The sequence below is a fragment of the Cucumis sativus genome, chromosome 5, assembly GCF_000004075.3.
Source record: "Cucumis sativus cultivar 9930 chromosome 5, Cucumber_9930_V3, whole genome shotgun sequence".
NCBI classification, from domain to species: domain Eukaryota; kingdom Viridiplantae; phylum Streptophyta; class Magnoliopsida; order Cucurbitales; family Cucurbitaceae; genus Cucumis; species Cucumis sativus.
Window position 1 is genome coordinate 1,005,240 of NC_026659.2, and position 19,464 is coordinate 1,024,703.

At 33.3% G+C, this 19,464-nt stretch overlaps 3 protein-coding genes across 5 annotated transcripts; all 3 read right to left on the bottom strand.

Moving 5' to 3' along the window:
• Nucleotides 1-2: 2 nt before the first annotated feature.
• Nucleotides 3-5,288, bottom strand: LOC101207506 (oligopeptide transporter 7). 2 transcript variants are annotated; one of them, XM_004143897.3, is made up of 6 exons: nucleotides 5,127-5,288; nucleotides 4,496-5,016; nucleotides 4,309-4,406; nucleotides 1,771-2,340; nucleotides 922-1,360; nucleotides 3-843 (listed from the first exon to the last, which is right to left on the bottom strand). In XM_004143897.3, exons 1-6 carry the CDS (start codon nucleotides 5,164-5,166, stop codon nucleotides 238-240), a joined length of 2,274 nt encoding a protein of 757 aa, XP_004143945.1. In that variant the 5' UTR covers nucleotides 5,167-5,288; the 3' UTR covers nucleotides 3-237. The 2 variants fall into 2 exon arrangements, with proteins under 2 accessions (XP_004143945.1, XP_031741420.1); XM_031885560.1 differs by lacking the exon at nucleotides 5,127-5,288 and having other exon boundaries at nucleotides 4,309-4,414; nucleotides 4,496-4,638.
• Nucleotides 5,289-7,819: 2,531 nt separating this feature from the next.
• LOC101207748 (serine/threonine-protein kinase WNK8) lies at nucleotides 7,820-11,547 on the bottom strand. 2 transcript variants are annotated; one of them, XM_004143898.3, is made up of 7 exons: nucleotides 10,899-11,546; nucleotides 10,425-10,462; nucleotides 10,081-10,308; nucleotides 9,750-9,970; nucleotides 9,492-9,649; nucleotides 8,942-9,350; nucleotides 7,820-8,857 (listed from the first exon to the last, which is right to left on the bottom strand). In XM_004143898.3, the coding sequence occupies exons 1-7, from the start codon at nucleotides 11,127-11,129 to the stop codon at nucleotides 8,103-8,105; spliced, it is 2,040 nt and encodes a 679-aa protein (XP_004143946.1). In that variant the 5' UTR covers nucleotides 11,130-11,546; the 3' UTR covers nucleotides 7,820-8,102. The 2 variants fall into 2 exon arrangements, with proteins under 2 accessions (XP_004143946.1, XP_011654680.1); XM_011656378.2 differs by lacking the exon at nucleotides 10,425-10,462 and having other exon boundaries at nucleotides 10,899-11,547.
• Nucleotides 11,548-13,737: 2,190 nt separating this feature from the next.
• Nucleotides 13,738-18,816, bottom strand: LOC101203982 (plant UBX domain-containing protein 10). The gene is made up of 4 exons (XM_031885990.1): nucleotides 18,019-18,816; nucleotides 14,733-14,903; nucleotides 14,386-14,589; nucleotides 13,738-14,237 (listed from the first exon to the last, which is right to left on the bottom strand). Exons 1-4 carry the CDS (start codon nucleotides 18,814-18,816, stop codon nucleotides 14,007-14,009), a joined length of 1,404 nt encoding a protein of 467 aa, XP_031741850.1. The 3' UTR covers nucleotides 13,738-14,006.
• Between the last annotated feature and the right edge of the window lie 648 nt (nucleotides 18,817-19,464).

The window sequence follows — 19,464 nt, forward strand, 5'->3', positions numbered from 1 at the left end:
TCTTCAACAAAATATATAGCATGAATTTTATTTGGGTTGAAATGTTTCCACAGTTCAAGCAACTCAAACCTGAAAGAATATTCTGCATGGAACCTTATAATTACACTGAAATTCATCACATAAGGAACCAAAAAGAATCCAGAAGCTAACAGTTTCATGGACAATCTATCGAAGTACAAGTATACACAAAGAGAAATGGTGAAATTTTGTAAAGAATGCCTTTTTCAATCTGAAGTTTCAAGTAAAGAGGGGGCATCCTTCCACAGCAATTCCAGGGGCGGTCGGGCACTGTGCTAGTGGACAACCGTCGAGCTCGTTCCCCCACCAGTCGAGGGTGATCTCTTGTGACCCTAATGTGAAATACAATAACACTCCCATGAAAGCCAAACCAGCATCCAATGCTCCAGAGAGAACATAGTTATGTCTTTTCCACCATTCTGGCTTATATCTATATACTACAAAGCCAGAAAGGAACCCCACGAGGATCCAGGTGATGTAGTTTACAGCGGTGGCTGGAGGCATATAGCCAGTGGCTCCAATCAATACAGGCATATTGATAAGTTTAATCCACTCATGTTGTGGAAATGCCTTGATAGCTAACCATACTAAAACTGGAGCAATTGCACCCACAACAAAGAACCAATTTACAGATGAGTAGAATCCAAGGTCACCAAAAATCCGGCGAGGACCGATCAACCCCCATATGACCGAAGCATCATAGAACACCCTATCGGAGGGGCAAGTCCAGAAGGATTGAGATGAACTACAAATGTCGGGAATGGTTTCCAAGAGCCACCAGGCAGTGCCCAAATACACAAAGCTGGCAATTAAGGTTCCAACAACCTAAATACCCAAAAAATAACAAGAATTAGAAAGTGCTTCTCTTTTATGATTTGTCATGAAGGAAATAAAAATATTTACCTGAGCCATGAACATGGTTCTTGGTGGGATCTTCATGTAATGACCAAGCTTGAAATCTTGTAGAAAGGTAATGGCTTGAGTCATGCTAATGTATCCGTACACTTTGAAGCACATGTTGGCAACCGGATATCCCGGGTAGATATATCCAATAATGTACTCGGTGATTATGTTCAACCCTGGAGCTTGGTTGGTGATGGCAGTGATGATTCCGATCGGGAGAGTGAAGAAAACGGCGATGCTACAAGCGAGTATAACTCCCCACCAAGGCAATTGGAGTTGGTCATTGTAGTATTCGCAAGCGAAAATGGTGAGCGCAATGTTTCCTAGAAGAATCAACACAAACCACCATTCAGGAACTTGTTTGTACTTCCTCATCAGCTTTGTGTGTATGTCCATTTTCTTCTCTTCAAAGCTTGACTTGCTCTGCTCCCATATTTCCCTTCATCAAAAAAAGAAGATTAATTTGCAAGTCTACATTACTACAATTCATTACCTTTAAACTCTGATTCTATGTATTGCCTCTTACACCTTTATCCAAATATATAGACCAACTTACCATGACATAACTTACAAATAGTACAACCAATCACGCTAAGAACGCGACCATGCACTACTTCGGAAAGAGAAACGAGTATGTTACATATGTTGTTTTATCATGTCTAGTACTCTCTACCATTTGTCTAGCACAACATACTGGATCAACCAATATTAATACACTAGAAATGCCACGTCAAATCATTTTTAACACCAACATGAACAATGCACTAGAAAGACTAGATTTATCGTTCAACCATCGATATAATGAATTATGTTTCATTGAGATTGAGAAGAGGATGAAGTAAATTGTACCTTCCATGGAAGAGAGCAACATGAACAATGGTAGCAGAAAGAGCAGCAAAGCCAACACCATAAGTAACAGCAAAGAAAGTACTAATATAAAGCCTCCCTTGTGTTTCATAAGCAGCAAAATCAAGGTGAAAATTGGAGTCAATAATGGAAGAAATATTATACTTTTGACCCTTCCCAGTGAATAAACCATCTGAAAACATGGGAAATGTTTGAGCTTTGTAGACATTGAACCAATAGCAAATTGGAGTCAAAATGTACATGATGAACCCAAACCCAACCGCTACATTGGCAGTGGCAAACCATGGACTGGCTAGTGGGCTGCCTAAGTAGGAAGAAATGGTGGACCAGTCAAGCCCAATGGACCCGAGGCCCAGCCCGTAAAGGCCTGAACCGAGCTGTTGGGCCAGAATGGAAGTTGGGAAGATCCAACAGACCCATGAGAGGGAGATGAGCATTTGGAAGAGGTAGCCAGGGATTACATAATATGCAAAGCTGCAAATGAAGGCTATAACAAAGAATTGGGTTCGGCTTAAACTTCCTTTGATTCTTTCTTCTTTCTCATGTAGAGCCCTGAAGATCAAAATCAACTTCAAAACTTTGGAAACACTCCCAAATATAACAATGCAAAATTTAAATCAAATTTTCGAAGTAGATCGTTCAGTCATAGACAACAGTTAATAGATCATACTAGAGTCCATCCAGCCTAACTATTACCAAAATATTATAGATTTAATTGAACTTATTCTTTTTAATCAAGCTTCGGTTTGGTTTTTAACAGTGTTGATCACAATTTGATAACAAAATGCATAAACATATGGGTGGATCCAAAAGAGTTGACTTTGAATAAAATAAAAAAATCCAAACTCTCTCTCCCCTAAAATTTTTAAATATAATTTGACCATTTCCATTAAAATAATCATAATAATAATGCATTGATTTCATACAATGGCTGAGTGAGTTGGAACTCAGATCTCATGAAATATTATTAAATTTTGATGGAGAAATTCACACGTTATAAAACTAATATAGATGATTGTTCATAAAATATTCAAACTACAACTAATAATTTCAGATTCAACCACAAAATCAACTACAAAAACAAAGTTTTTAAACTAAAATTAAATGCTACAGCATAATCACGTGATAAACTATTAATCACAAAAATACCTATAATGTTTGATTTAGTTTCAATATAATCTATATTCCCACAATTTGGATTAGTTTCAATATAATCTAAAATAATTTCGAAACTTCCAATAATGAATTAGAGAAACAGTATTATACTATGGTAGTAAACCAAAAAAATTTAGGCAAGTTGCACTAATTCTAGAGTTGAAGTGAAAAATAGAAGAAAATGGGAATTAAGACATTTAAAGCTTAAAAAAATCCACAAATCATAACTAAGCATTAAATTAGTATATTAAATGATGCGTAAACTTTTAAGTATCTAATTAAATCAAACTAGATGATCTTTTAGGAAAGCAAGAACTATCCTAAGTTTCTAATAATTAGATGTTGCTATGTACAGTTAGTCTCTTATTTTTTTTAAAAAAAATTTGTGTCTAGTTCATCTCTATTTATTATTATTTTTTTTTTTGGAAAAAAACTGTCAGAGCAGAAATAAAGTAGCTAAATAATTAAAGGTAACCAAAATTTTTTAAAAAAAAAATCTAACTTTTTAAATTATTATTTTGCATAATTGGAAGAAGAGAAGATTAGGTGTGTAATGAATTGGTTGGGCCTTTCGTGTGCCAGCAGTTTTGGTACCCTACATGTCTTTTTCATCCTAATAAATACATTTTGTGTAAGAAAACAAATAAAATGGAAGAAGACGATCAAGAAAGTGAGATTGATTACCCACATCTTTGGATTCGTCTTCATCTCAATTCATAATAATAAATAAACCCACCTTTTGTATTTTAAAATAAATAAATTTATGATAAATTTTATAGCATCAATAAAGTGGAGTTGTTTTTTCAATCAAACCAACGCCGAAGAACTAACTATAATTGATTTAGTATATGTTTAAACCGACTCCAATCATGAAGAGTATAAACCGAGATTATTAGTTCGTTGGTTTGAGTCAATTTAAGCTTTTGAAAATTTTAAAAAATATTGTCTGTTTGTACTTTTTTTCAACCCTCTCCTTATATCTTACCGACCACCATTCAAAATATGGTTATAATTGTAATAACTTCTTTAAAAATAGAGTATTTATGTTTGTATAAATGTTAAAATTAAACCTTGCCAATTTGAAACGTTGAATTGATTCTAGTTTCAAATTTTTTACAATTTAGTCCTTAAATCTTACCCTATAACAATTTAGTCCTCGTAAAAAAATTAGGGCAAGGATTTAGAATAAAAATTATCCAAAACTATATCGTAACCAAAACTAAATAGTTATAAACTATAGTTTAAAGATTTTAAAAGTTTGATTGATGTAAAACCAAAACTTCTATACTTTAATAGAGATTTGATATTTTAAAGTTTGATTGATATGATAATATTACCTCAACAACGAATCTAAATAATCCATACCTGAACAACGAAACCTGAACCAAGTTCGACGGCCACCACATCGCCGCTGGTTCCACCAGGTACTTTCTGAATATCCCCGCCCATCCAAACCCCAACACCTAATCTTCTACAAGTCCATTTCAATCCATTCAATTCGAAAACAAATTAGACGAAACCACGAAAAATATTTGAAGAAAATCGAGCCGACCTGAGTGGTAACGACGACAATCAGAGAGACAAAGAAGGTTAAATGTTGCTTGTAGAAGGTTTTAACAACGGTAACGACGTGAATAGCGTAGACACTGCCGGCACCAGAGTTAGCGAAGATAGTGATGAGAACGTGTTCCTTAACATTGAAAGGGCCAGGGTTAAGCGAAAACTCCCAGCGTTTTCCTTTGAAAAAAACCCGATCTGTTATTTTGGAAGCCATTAACCGGCCGAGTGGAACGACGGCGATCTGAGCGGAAATGGCGGTGATGGAGAGGGGTTCTTTGCGGTACCAGAAGAATTGGTTGAGGAAAGAGAGGAGAACGCAAGAGAGAGTACCGAGGAACCACATTCGGAAGGTGAGAACGGGGAGGGAAGGATCGTCGGTGGTGGGAACGGTGAGGGCAACTTGAGGAATTGGGGAATTTTCATCGGATTCAGAGATTTCCGGGACCGGCGGCGGAGAAATTGATGAAGAAGATGAAGCTTGTTGTTGTTGTTGATGTTGTTCATGCTTGGGAACTGAATTAAAGAGAAAGAAGAAGAAAGGGTGAATGAATAATAATGATTTTGATCATATAGAAATGAGAGAAGATGAAGAATTAACTAAAGTGTTTAAATTGAATTCATACTAAGAGGAGATGTAATTTGAGATGAAGATTCTTCTTCCATAGTCTCTGTTGTTCTTTTCTTTTCTTTCCCTTTTTCTTTCCTTTTTGTAGTTTGTTGTTATAGAAAAAATGAAAAAGTGGAATTGTTAAGAGAGAGAGAGAGAGAGAGAGGAATTGTTATAGTAAATTTTTGTTGTTGCCTTTTGTTGGGCATTGGGCATTATTCATACACGTAGATCTATCTGCCCTTTCTTCCAAATAAACAAATATCTCTCTCTATCCCTCTCTACACCCGACCCATTCCAACCCCAAAAATCGAACCATCCATTTCAATTTCAAAGACCGATTTTGAAATCGAACCAAGTTGATTTTAATGTGTGTATATATGTATGTATTTTTTATTATATAAAAAAACAACAAAACCCAATCGATCGTTATTCTCTCCCTCCTTTGTAATATATGTTCCTTGTCGTCTCCCACGAGCAAGCTTTAATGTAAGTTAGTGTTCAAGCTTAGCACAAATAAGTGAGCATTGTGATGTACATGGAGTACATGAGGTATGTAGGTTTAATAATCTTTCAGTTGATTGAGGTATAGTTACTCGGAATTGTCTTGATCGGCTTGTCTAGTGTGACTCATGACATAGTCTTTTTCAATTCACTTTCAACTTTTTAAATGCAATAATTATGTTTTTTAAAAAAATATTTATAATTTTATTATCGATTATGTCACTTTAAATTAAGTATTTTTAACTCAAAATAACTTCAAATAAATTGATCCATATGTTAACAGTTAGAGGATTTTAAAGTCTTATTTTTTATTTTTAAAAGTTAAAATTATTATCGTAACTTGTGAAACTTTAAAGATATTTTTTAGTATTTCTTTTGTTTTAGAAATCTAACTTTATGTTTTTAATGTTCAAAAGCATTTTGACACAAAATACAATGTTGAAAGACATTTTTTATTTATAATTTAGCCAAAACCTTACCAGAGACGGAATTGATAAGAATTTTTTTTCTCATGTGTTAATAATGTGTTCCTGAATTACTATAAATTATAAAATATTATATATACATATAACTATATTTACTTTTTTTTTTCTCTCAAAGTACATTTATTTACTTATAGTGAAATTTTTAGAAATAAAGTCAAGCTTTCTAGAGGGAAAATTTCATGGATAGCAAAAAAAAAGTGAAAACTATATATTGTTTTAATTTTCTTAATTTAGTTTAGACTTTAAAAACAACACTAAAAATTGTACATAATGTTTATAAGCTAAACCCATCTCTAACACGTAAATGTTTAGTTCAAATATAAATGTACTCAATGTGTACTCTAATTATGTAAATTAAAGCCTCAAATATAATCAATATTTTATTTTTTTTAAAAAATGGTATAGATTTAGAAGTGATTGAAAATAAAGGTTGATGAGGTAATAATATATGAGAAACAAACAACACCCATCAAGTTGGAGATCCAACACAACCATCATATCAAGTGGACACCACTTCTTGAAGAATAAATGCAACAATAATCTTCATAACTCTATCAAATCTCACCATGAATCTCATGGTCATGCCACCAATGTTCTAAATGTCATTACTCATATAGGTTTTAGTTTTACTCGAATGTTGATAAACGTTTTTAGTACGACGATGGAGACAATTTGAAGAAGTTTGTTTTATTCATGGATAACTTATCCAAAATGTGAGAAATTTGACTCGGAGGGTACTTTTGTAATTTCATAGAGATTCGGGAGCAATTTTAAAAAAAATGAAAATATAAGAGAAACGTGTTAAAGTGAAATATATAGTTATAATAGACCAACAACAAGTTGTAAATTAGAAAGGGTTTAGGAGAAAATGATATAATTGTTTGATAGTCGCCAATTGTTTTTCAAAAACTGCTTAATTAGTAGATGAGATTTTGTTGAAAATATTTCACAATTTATAGTATTTTTGGTGGCCTTTCAATTAGTCTTAGATGAGGATTTGATGAAAATATTTGAATTTATATCTACTCATGGTCATGTCAAAATTGATTTATTCAATTAATTAATATACAGTTGATTCTTCAAAATCCATATATGTGTGTATACAAAATATCTCAAACTTTATCATTTGTTTAAAAAGTATTCTCTTATTCTTTCGTAAGTTATAATATTAAGTAACTTTTACCTTTTATTGAATTTTGAATGAAAATTGAAATATATTGTATATAATATTAGTGTAGATCACTTATTGAAATAAATAATTTTTAATATAGATTAAAAAAAAACTTAAAAAGTGTAAAATTACATTTTAATTTATAAAGGGTGAGCTTATCTTTTAACATGGATAGGGTGCTTAAGATAATCCTTTATTTGAGGCTTAAATTAGGAAGCTATCTAAATTCATTGGTTGATTAATATATCTATTATCTAATATTCTTTTAATTAATTTTTAATATATATTTTTCATAACTATTATTTTTATTTTCCAATCAAATCAGAATCCAACAATGCTTTAGACATTTTAGAAATAATAAATCTAATCAAATTTCTGAGATAAACGTAAAATTTGGTTTAAATAACAACTAAATTGAGATATATGAGAATATTGTAAGAGATATACCAATTCATTGACACAAATGGAAAATATGAGCTTAATGAGTATCATAAAAAGGGAAAATTGCTTGACAATGAGAAAAATATAAGGAAAGCATTGAGCTCTAAATTACATTCTAGGAAGAATGTGGGACAAATAATGTGACAATGTATATTGTCTAAACTATGGAATGAATTTGGGTAATAAATTATAAATGATCAGAATCAAACGTTAGGAGTTAGGACTTGGTTGGATAGAATGCAAAGAATAGCAGTCAGTAGTTTAAAAAGAAAACAAAAATAAAATCAAATCAAAACCAACAAAAGAAGACCATTTTGCAAGCAAGAGTTTGCTAAGGAGAAGAAAAAAAAAGGAATGAAATTGTAAATCCAAAATATAAAGGAAGGCTTCTTCAAATACCCGTAGCTTTCTTCTTAGACATCCACCTCTTCTTAGCACTTTCTATTGCTTCCTCTCTCATTCTTGACAGTTCACAAAGGCACTGATGATACTGCAAATCAATAGCATCAATCTCCATCTTCAGTTCATCTTGGTGATCTCTTTCTTCCATAGAAAGAGTTGAAAAGCTAGACAAACTCAATTCTTTCGACATTTCTGAGCAGGAAGAGATTAGTGACGGTTTTGCAAAATCAATTGTCGTCGAAAGAGATCCAACAGCTTCTGCATCTAAATCAATTGTTCCACTGCTAATATAAGCTTTTTCACAATCAGGGTGACCAAACTCACCACACTCTGATCCTTTTCCTATGCTGTAGTCTGAGACAGTTGAGTAAATGTATTCCACGGAAGCACACGAAATAATCGACTGCTGGTTTTCTTGATCTTCGACCTTTGCCAAACCTGTCAGATTATTCCTTGCAGCAGCCACCATGGGAGATGACAGTACCAGCTCAGAGAAGAAAGGAGAAATAAAGGTCTTATCCTCTTGAGCTTCAGGACTATGAGGAGTATTTTGTTGTTGTTCTTCACAATAGTTTGGACATGGTTTCCAGCTAGGAACAAACTTAGCAATTAACTCATCAATTAGCTTTGCTATGATAGTCGCATCTTCATTCGACAGTTCAAGTTGTTCAACCATCTCCAAAGCAATTGCCAAAGAAGTATCAGAGTCGAGATAGAAGGCAAAATGAATATTCCTAGATTTACCTATATGAAAATAAATGTTCAAGTTATTGCAACAGAATCGCTAAAGAATTAACCAACTTTACAGAAGTATTGACCGAATGTTACCATATAGTTCAGCAATACGCAAATGAAATGACATCGTATTATGATCAGTCATGTCTCCTTTCAGTGTCAATTCATTATTTTCAGTGAGCCTCTGAAGTTCTTGAGTTGAAAAGTGAGAAATTCCATTATTGCTTTTGACAGATGAGGCCACTGAACCTGAGAGCTTGGTGCAGTTATGGTCTGTTTCCATTGGATGAGAACCAAGCAGTGGAGGATTCACAGATTTGAAATGCTCATTCAATGACCTTGAAAGTTCAGAGCTATTGTCCTTAGGACTTTCAGCCGCAAGGAAAGGATCTTTCAAGAGTTCACTAGCAGGTAATCTCGTGGATGCAGGAACCAGGCACTTCTCAATAAATTGCTTAACTTGAGGATCCAGTACTTTCTCAAGGGAAGCCGGCTTTATACCCTGCAATAAATAAAGCATAAGTGATTTCAAAACTTCCATTTCATGGAACTATTTAGGGCGTGTTTGGATCGACTCTCTAATAGGCAATCCAAACGAGCTCTTAGGGAACATAATTTGGTAGATGAAAATTCATTTACTTACTGAAGTAACCTTCTTGAATATTTGGGCAGAATTTTTGCACTCATTATATGGGTATTCACAAGTAACAATTTCCAACATGCACATGCCAAAAGAATATATGTCAACAAGTTCATTATAGTCCTCATCATAAAGTTCTGGAGCCATGAACTCTGGAGTGCCTGATTTATAATCACATGCCAAATATCAGTTGAGGTATGTTCTATATCAATCTAGAATTCTATCCACACAACAAAAGGAAATCAAGCTAAAAAAAGTTACCAATTACACTTCGAGCAGTAGGCTGCTGCATGACAATTGCCAATCCGAGATCTCCAATTTTAACTTCTCCAGTATTTCCATTGACAAATATATTATCACATTTCAAATCCCTGTGAATGATTGGAGGGTTGTGACCATGCAAATACGTTAAACCTCGCAGTATCTGCCTTGCCCAGTTCTTGAAGGCCTTCAAGTCAACTTTCCTATGCTTCTTTCGATATCTAATAAATCCCAAAGTATGCCATAAATGAAAAAGTAACTCACCAAATGCGGCAAAAAGATAAAAATCAACAAATAACAGAAAACAAAAGGAAGATTCTTTGGAACTTACTGCCTCAAACTCCCAGAAGTGAACAATTCTGTAATCATGTTGATAGTCTTATGTTTATCATCAACCCAATAGCTATAGAACTTGATGATATTTTCATGTTTCAGTGACTTCAACAGATGGACCTCAGAATATAATCTTTGGAGTTGCTCTGGGGACTGCAAGACATCTTCAATGTCCACCTGACTCCAAGCAACTTCGATTCCACCAACTTCATCGAATGCTTTGTAACTGATGACAGCAAAAATAGACCTCAAATCAAATAATACACCCCAAAATCTCAACAGATTCATGAACAAACTAGAAAAGAAAAGGAGATAAATAAAAGAACAAAGATTGAAGCATACACTGTCTTGAATGCCCCTTTACCCAATATCTCATCATACTGAAAAAAAAGGGGGAAAGGTCCAAATAAGGATCAAGTCAAAATAGATTAAAACATCAAAACCATAAGGCAAAAGAGAAAGAACAAATCTAAAACATAAGTAATCGATGACCGAACCATTGGCAAAAAAAAAAAAAAAAAGAAGAAGAAAACTACCAAATTCCAAATTCTTCCCTTACAAAAGCAAAAAAAAGAAAAAAAAGAAAAAAAAAACCAATTCAACTCATAATCAGCACTAGTGAATCCCTAAATTAAGATAACTCACATTCTAAAATTGAGGAACCAAACACCAACCTAAAACAGTAAAGGGAACAATATGAAAAATAATTCCTCCATCAAATCAAATCTCAGTGGGTAAGGCAATGAATTAAGCTAAGAAGAAACAAGTAATGAAAACATCAAAAGGTAAACCCAAGAAAAGAATTAAAAGAAATACCCGTATATATCGTCCAGATGGATCCTTCTCGACAATCCCACGATCATCAGCCTCAGAATTCCCAGACATGATCAAATCCGAACCGCAACTCAACGTAACGGAGAAAGACAGACGAAAGAGAAAAAGAAAGAAGTTAAAGAGAGAAGAAAACCCAGTTACTGGAAAGAGCAAAGAGTCAGATAAGGACGACCAAAGGAGAAAGGTGTTCAGAAAAGGCCTCAGAAGCCACATCGAAGGCAGAGTGAAAGTGAAAACGACGACCCATGAAGAATTTCATGAAGAATTGAAATGGGTAAGTGGAGTTTTGAGGAACAGAGTCGTAGGTGAAGTTGATTATGAATGGGAAAGGAGGATCGTCGGCCATTTAAGCAAACGAATCTGCATAACTCCTAAAAACAAAATCGAAAGAGGAAACCCTAAAAGGTGAAGAGAGTTGAAAATAAGCGAAATTGAAAAAGGAAGAGGAAAAGGAAAAAAAAAAAAAAGGGAATAGGATTCGTTGAATGAATCGTTGAAGTGGTGGTGGTGGTGGTGGTGATTGTGATTGTGTTCTTTCTGTCCCGATTGAATTGGAAGTGTACAATTGGAAAAAACACTGAATTTAGCTCCGCCACCCTCTCTTTTGCATTTCGATTAACTTCATTATCTGTTTTTTCCAATTTACCTTTTTTCTTTCTTTTCTTAAATAGTTATTATTTCTTTTATTTTTAAAATATTGTTCAAACACTCTAACTTTCTTACATAACATTGTTACAAAAAATAACGTTGAATTTTATTTTATATTGGTTTCTTTTTTCTCTTTCAAAAATTATTTTTCTTCTAAAAAATCAAATTATCATCCTTTTACCCAACCTACAAATATTTCAACTCAACATATTAAATTTATTAAGTATTATTTAATATATATTATATTTTTAAATTGAAAATGTGAGAGAGACACGTACCTCTGACACCTCCTTAAATTAGTCTTTGTTGGATTGACAAATGTAACGATACTATACAAAAAAAATAGTCAAATCTAAACGAAAGTTTCAAATCTAAAAATCTAAATATTAATCACATGATACTTTTAGTATTTTTCATTGAATATTTTTTATTTTGAGACTTTTTTTTCGATTTCGAATTTGTTGGGTGTAAATATTTTGTTATAATTTTTAAAAGACTTGGTAATAATATTTTTTAGATTTTCTTTCAAACATTTTCTTATATTTATAAATAATTTGATTCATTTTCTTAGATTTGAAAACAATGTTTAGTATCATTTCTTTTTTTACTTTTAGTTTTACAATAAACATATTGGATTCCTAGTTAGTTTATTGATATATGTAGGTAAAAAATTATAATCAATTTCAAGCATTTCCATTTTGCATTATAAGGACTAAATCATTAGAGATTTGGAAGCTAAAAAGATTTGATTATTACAAAGTTAAAAGTATATTATAAACTAAATCGTTAATTACACCAAAACCAAAAATGAAGAACTAGAATTTGTAAAGGGAAAGAGTAGGAAGAAGAGAAACTAGTAAAGATAAAAGGTAATTTTGATTTTCTAAGAATGAAGTTATTGATCTAAATCTTTTTAAAGATCATAAACATATATACATATTTTGTTTTTTTAAGAAACATGAAAGTTATTCTAACATTTTCAACACATGAAAACTCAAATACACACTAAGAATTAAATTGTCAATAATTAAGTTCCGTGGACTAATTATTTAAGATAATCAACTATTCATCAAATACACAGTAAGATGTTTTTGGAAACAAAAAACAAAATAAAATGAGCACTTTATGAGGAAAGTGATGGCCATGAGAAGCACAAAGAAGAAGAAGATAGGAATCTGCGTTTTATGTGCATAAATAATTATCCACTAATTCATTGTTTTTATTTTTTATTCTTTTGGAAAAAGTCTAACGAATTTTTAACCTAATTTTACCTATCAATATTGAATGAACCATTCTATAACATATATATATATATATGATATGATATCTCAAATAACAAGATTATTTAAGATAATCAACCATGCTATTTAAAAAACAATTATTCAAAATTTTAAATATATACAAGTACAATATTATAAAAAAAATATATTCAAAATATAATGTAAAACAGGAAAAAGTATGTTGAAAGTTTGGCCGATAAGACTTAATAATTTTCGATCTATTTCCAAGCGGAATTCATAAATTATTTTGCCATAACTTATATGTAATTTCGAAATCCAAATCTTTTGCCAATATATCCGTTGAAAAATAAAATAATCTACCAAAATTACAAAACTAAAAGCAAGATAACCATTTTGTTGGGATACAAATTATTCAAACAACAAATTTATAGTAAAAACTTTGGATAATAAAAGAAAAATGTTTTCAAAACAAATAAAAGTAAGATGGTAATTTTACATATTCTAGAGGTCAAAGGGACAATAAAGCCTTCAAATTGAGTTTTTTTTCTAAAAAGAAACATAAACATATTTTCTACACCAACCCATTAAAGTTATTTTTTAAAGAAGAAATTCTATTTTAAAATCTTTTTTTAGAGGAAAAAAAAAACAATGCATTAGTCGAGAAAATCTTGTAATTTTAAATTACAATTCTTATCTCAAGAAAAAAAAAAAGTGTTAGAGATTATTATTCTTAATTTATATAATTTGAGAACACTTTTTAAAAGTAGATTGAAAAAATAAAGAAAAGTGTGAATATTGGAGGCAGAAAAAAGTTCACAAAAGCGTGAACATATTTCTTTTCTTCTTCTCTTTCTAATGCTTTATTTATTACTCAAAAGGCAAAAATCAAAATACACCACATTAAACATTATCATATGAAAAGAGCACAAATGGAGGGGAGCACAATTATAGGTAGAATAGATGATATCAAATATGACTCAAAATCTAAAATTACAAGTTCAAAGAAATTTCATTCAAGTCATTATTGGAACATCCCCCCCAACCACCACTATAAATTATACTCAATATGGCATATATATCTACTATAGACCTGAAATATTAATACTGTCATCAAAGGAGCACTAATCAAAATGAAATAAAAGCTACAATAAAATCTCTCTCTCAGTTTTCATCTTCAACTACACTCCACCATTCTATGACTTCATGAGGTTAGGTCCACAAAAAGACTTGCCTGAGGATGCAGTCCAGCTTCTTTCAAAGACATAGACAGCTTATCAGCACCATAAACAACTCGAGGGAAGTTTGATACCAGATTATAACTATCAACCTCCAAACAACCCAAGGAATCAACGTAATCGTAGAGAGTTTGGATTGAAGCAGTACTGTGAAACCTCCGTTCCTTGCGTTCTCCAGTAGGGAACCGCACCAACACCTGGTTGATGGAAAATTTAAAAGAACAGTGTTAGGTTCTCTCTTTGTCAGAGAGGAGAGATGTGAGAAGAGAAATTATATGAACAATTTCCCAGGGTGAACTATAGAATTGATGGTAGAAAATGCGTTGAGAAAATAGAACACATTACTTGTGTAACATTAGGCCCTTTTTCTGGTTCGGCACCAAGTGACATTGCTTTCTCCTGCCGCAGTCTAGCTAAAGCAGCCTCTCTCTCTGCGGCTTCACGAGCTGCTCTCTCACGAGCCTCTTCCTCCTCTTTCCTTTTCTTCTCAGCTTCCGCAGCTTCCCTTTCAAGGCGCTCTTGCTCTTCTCTTCTTTGTCGTTCCCTGGCCTGATAGACACACAACAAGATATCAGATGAACATAAAATTTGGAGAGACAACATAAAAACTACAGTTAGTGAGCAGTTGGAAGGACAAGAAAACTATGAAATTTCAACTGATGCAAAACCGAAGTCAGAAAGTAGTAGCATACTTGATCGGCTTCAAGAGCTGCTCTGTAAGCAGCATCTTGTTCCTCTCTCAATCGCATGTTATTTCTTCTTTCTTCTGCATCAAGCCTTGCCGAAACCAAAACAGGAGCACTTTCTTCAAGAACTCTCTGCAGAATCACTAGCATTTCTTCAGCAGTTTTTGGTCCCTCAACCTGAATGAGAAAAATTGGCCAATAAAGAAAAAGAAAGTCTATAAAAAAAGAAATGGAAAATCTGTAAAAATTGCTTATCAAATCCAAGGTTTTAATGCCTTGGAGATCTGTTCGCAAATGCTAACTTCCAAGACGTTCTGACCAAGATGTAATAAACAAAATCCTTCCTGCACATTGAACTTGGAAGAATTGAGTTTGTCAAAAGGACGTCTACTCTCCAATTTTACCACTAAAGAATAAAGGAGAAGATGTGCCTAAGATTATATTCCTTCAATTGCAAACTATCAAAATTGCTAGTGAAAACTTCAATATTGGAACAATCCATCAGATCTTTATGCAAAATCACATATCTTCAACAACAGTTTAAACTCACTGAAGGTAGATTTCACCAAGCCATCTTTGTCTTCCATAAAGCAGCCACTAATTATGCAACGAAGATCAGTCTAATAGTTCACTGAAAGTGGAAATGGCCAAGGTGTCCTTTCTCATGACTCTATTTGTCTGTTTATCTTGCAACCTTGTTGGCTGTGATCACTCACTCGTCTCCCTTCCCCCCCCCCCCCCCCCCCCCCCCAAAAAAAAAAAAAAAAACAGCACAGTTCCTACATTATTGCATGCAGCAAAGAGCTCGATTATCTACCTATGAATCATTCGGAAAGAAGGTTCTCTCACCATTTGCCACCTTTGATTGTGGTTGGTCAAGTTCTCTGAATTCTTTTTCAGCTTGCTGGTAGTCCACCGGGACTCCTTTATTATTATTATGGTAAACTAAGTATCTATTTCCCCATTTTCCCATCAACACCGGCTACTAGTTGAAATCATAACTCACTAGTGTTACACGGGAATTTCCAAAGCCATTTCCTCAATTCTGTGTTACTTCTTAAGCAAAATAAAGAATGCCAATTTCCAAGGGTTTTGAGATGACATTCCAATTCTCTAGGTGAAGCAACCTTCTTTCTTTACTGTTTTCCCACAAAAAAGTCTTTTAACTTTTTCTCTATCGACAGTACCACTTTTAGGATGGGCAGATATAGGTAAGCTATGTGGGTAAGCTAGATAACTTTACTTGCCATAAAGTGGGTCTGCCCCATTTCATAGGCAAACAAAAAGTTTTCTAGTTTCCAAACTTCTAGTCTAACCTTTCAATAATATCGTTCAAAAAGTCTTCATTGTTAGGGCTTCCATAGGATAGGACATTTGGTTTTCCTTTCTTTTTTTTAGCAAGAAACCTGGATATATTGATTCGTTCATGCTACCTCATAAGTCCCTCAGCCACCTCCTGTATATGAGCCACATGTAAATTTCTATTCCTTCTCACATTTCTTTAGGGCTCTAAACAAATTATTAATCTTGCATCCTCATGCTAGTACGTCCTTTCCAAGCTGTCCTACACAGTCTCCATTCTCTCTTCTTCCCCTACCTAATTTAACAAAGGAATAACAGCAAGAACACCAACATTTAGTAATCTCACTTGTTCAGAAATTGGGCAAAGAGGTAAATCATACTCTTTAGGCCAAATATTGTTAATTTAGTAAAACTCCAACCCAAGTTCATGGTTCTCAAATTGTCCCAATTTTAATTCTTTCATCCTTTGTTTATAACTTTTGATATAAAGCCAAGAATTCACCTTCATGTCCTCGTCACTTATCAAGCTTCTTCCATCTGAAGCAAACACCTCCATCTCCTCTAAATTGTTCCCTTTTGCATTCTAGCTCCAAAAAACTCTCTTCAACTACAATACTTTTATGGCTTGGTCTTTGAGGAAAGCTCTTATTTTCAAATGTAACCAAAATAAACCAATTGTTCCGACTCAATCAAGTCTGAATTAAGATACATTTTCAGCCCCTATACTTTCAATCTCGTTTCATTAGTCCCTTTCAAATGATGAAATCTAATCTCTGTACTTTCAACAAATCTGAAAATTAGTCTATATATTGTCAGTTTGAAGTTAATTTTTCTCGAAATTGGTTAAATAATAATAATAATTTTCTTATAAGAGAGGACATAATGTGAAATGATTCCAAAATGTATAGAGGAAAGGCTAAAAGATATCATGTATTTAGAAAAGTTGATAAGAAAATAACAGTAGAGAATATGTTTTAGATTTATTGAAAGTATGAGTACAAATTAGACATTTAAAGGTACAGGAACTAAAATAGAACAAGTCACAAATTACAGAGACCAAAATGGTGACCTAATGTCTTCTATAATTTTATTACTGATTCTGAAAAGATTCTTGAACTTATCTTCTTCTCAAGATTTCATTATCTTTTCATTTGCTTAAGCTTCACCACAAACCCTTTACATGGCCATCCTTATAGATTAGTTTCTCAACTACTCTCATAGCTCTTCCATCATTTGAAGAAAACTAGTGTAAAGCATGTATTTTGAATTAAGATCACAAATTTTTCAGCCATGCAAGTCCAAAGAGGGAGATCTAAAAATCCACTAGCATATCAGAGAAAATCACGAAGTAGAACTTCAAAACCTTTTTTTAAGACATGAAACATTTTAAACACAAGAAAATTGTGTTTTAAACAAAGATATCCAATGAGATCTTTATTTCAGAATAAAACTCAACATAATTTATTATCATTTAGACCAAATCATAGGGACGTATTTAAACCTGTTTGACTTGTATTCTCGTCAAACAACAAATCCACCAAAAAAACGGCGGCTAAAAGGTGCAAGGGTTTGAACTACCATTAGAACACAGAAAAAGGGTTTGCCAGGTACTATTACTTCACACTACAATATTCGATAGTTAGGGCACACAAGAAAATTTTCCCATATGGTTTCAAACACTGACCACCGGTTGACAAGGGCCCTTACAAGTTCAACTGCACCAAACGTATAAATGAAATGGACTCTTCTACTGTATGGCTGCTAGCAAACTCAATCATGAATCATGGCAACTAATTTCCAAATGGAAAGATCATCTATATACTTCAAAATCACATGTGAGCATTTAATCTGATCGGCTGATACTCAAGTAACCTCTCAACGTGATATAACAGTAATACTTTTATTCAATGAAATTAATTTCTCGTAGTAGTAACAAAATTAAGAAACAATGTTCCAAGAGAAAAGAAAATAGCAATAAAAATAAGAATACCTGCTGAAGCAGTGCAATCCTCTGATTTGTAGCAGCCATAACCACAGCACAAAAAGGGTATCTTGAAGCTTTCAAGCTATTACTCATCTTAAAACCTTCACTAGCGCGAATACTCCCTCCCCACGAAACAAAATTCTCATTCACAAACGCAGCAACAGTCTCCGAACACAAGGTCCTCTCACAGAAAAATGGCGTATCCGGATGATCAGGAGAGTGCAAGTAAACAAACAAGAGCTTAAAAGCGTTTCTCGAACGCTGCAACGCATCCATGAACCCTTCCCCAACGAAACTCGGCCTAATCATCCCATAATCCCTCTCAAACGCCGACACAAAATCAATAGCCTCCGATGCTGCAGCAGATACAGAAACCAACCGAGCCGACGACTCAGCATTCCGACCAGAACCAGACCCAAAACCTATCACACCAAGAGAATACGAAAGAATACCACCAGCAGCCCAAAATCCAAGACCAACAGCACCCGAAACAAGCCCTAAACTACCAGAAATCACAGAAATCGGAAGCGTTATGATTTTCCAAGCCAAACTCGGAGCCGGAGCTGCATTTTCTTGATGTTCCGGTCTATCAAGAATTTCCCGCGTCGGTGGGTCGAAATGGGCATCCCCACCACCACCATCGGCAGCGGCAGAAGCAGAGGATTCCGAATTGGTGGCAGTAAACGAAGAAACGGCTAATTCGAGGTCCCAACCGTGAGCGGCAAGGATTTCGGTGCAGATTTCGGGATCTTCTAAGCCTGTAATCGCTTGGAAATAGGCTAATTTATCAGCAACATCAACCATATCCGGTAAGAACTTAAATCAATAGAAGAATTTAGTGGGTTCTTTGATTCGTCTCCTTCTTGACTCTTCAAAGATTGATCGGACTCCAATTTTCAATCTCCCGATAGATCAATCGATATAAATCATCACTGAATTGAAATTGTCTTTCAATATATTGGGAAGTAGATAGATAGAATATAGAAAACAAGAATCGAAGCGATCGATTTTCTTCTTACCATAATGCCCGTCCCGGTTCTTTTTAATTTCCCAACTATGCCATTCTCTGTCGGGCAACCGGCGAGGGGTTTTCTCGTCATTTTCTCACCCCAACTATAATAATTTTGCTTTAATATAATATTTACTTTTAAATATATTTTATAAATTATTTTAATTATACCAAGAATTTTTTTTTTTCAAATTTAAATATTCATCTTTTTAATTTGATGGAAATATAAAATTTTGAAACAAGTTTAAAAAGAAAAATAACAAATTATCGAAGTTTTAAAGAATTTTAATAATATTATAACTATTCTACTAAAATCAAAATTATTAAAATTTAAACCACCAAAACAAAGTCTATATGTAAAGTTTAAACAGTATTAAATAAATAAATATGTGAAATTAATTAAATAAAATATCATTTAAACATTTTTACTCAAAGCAAAGCAG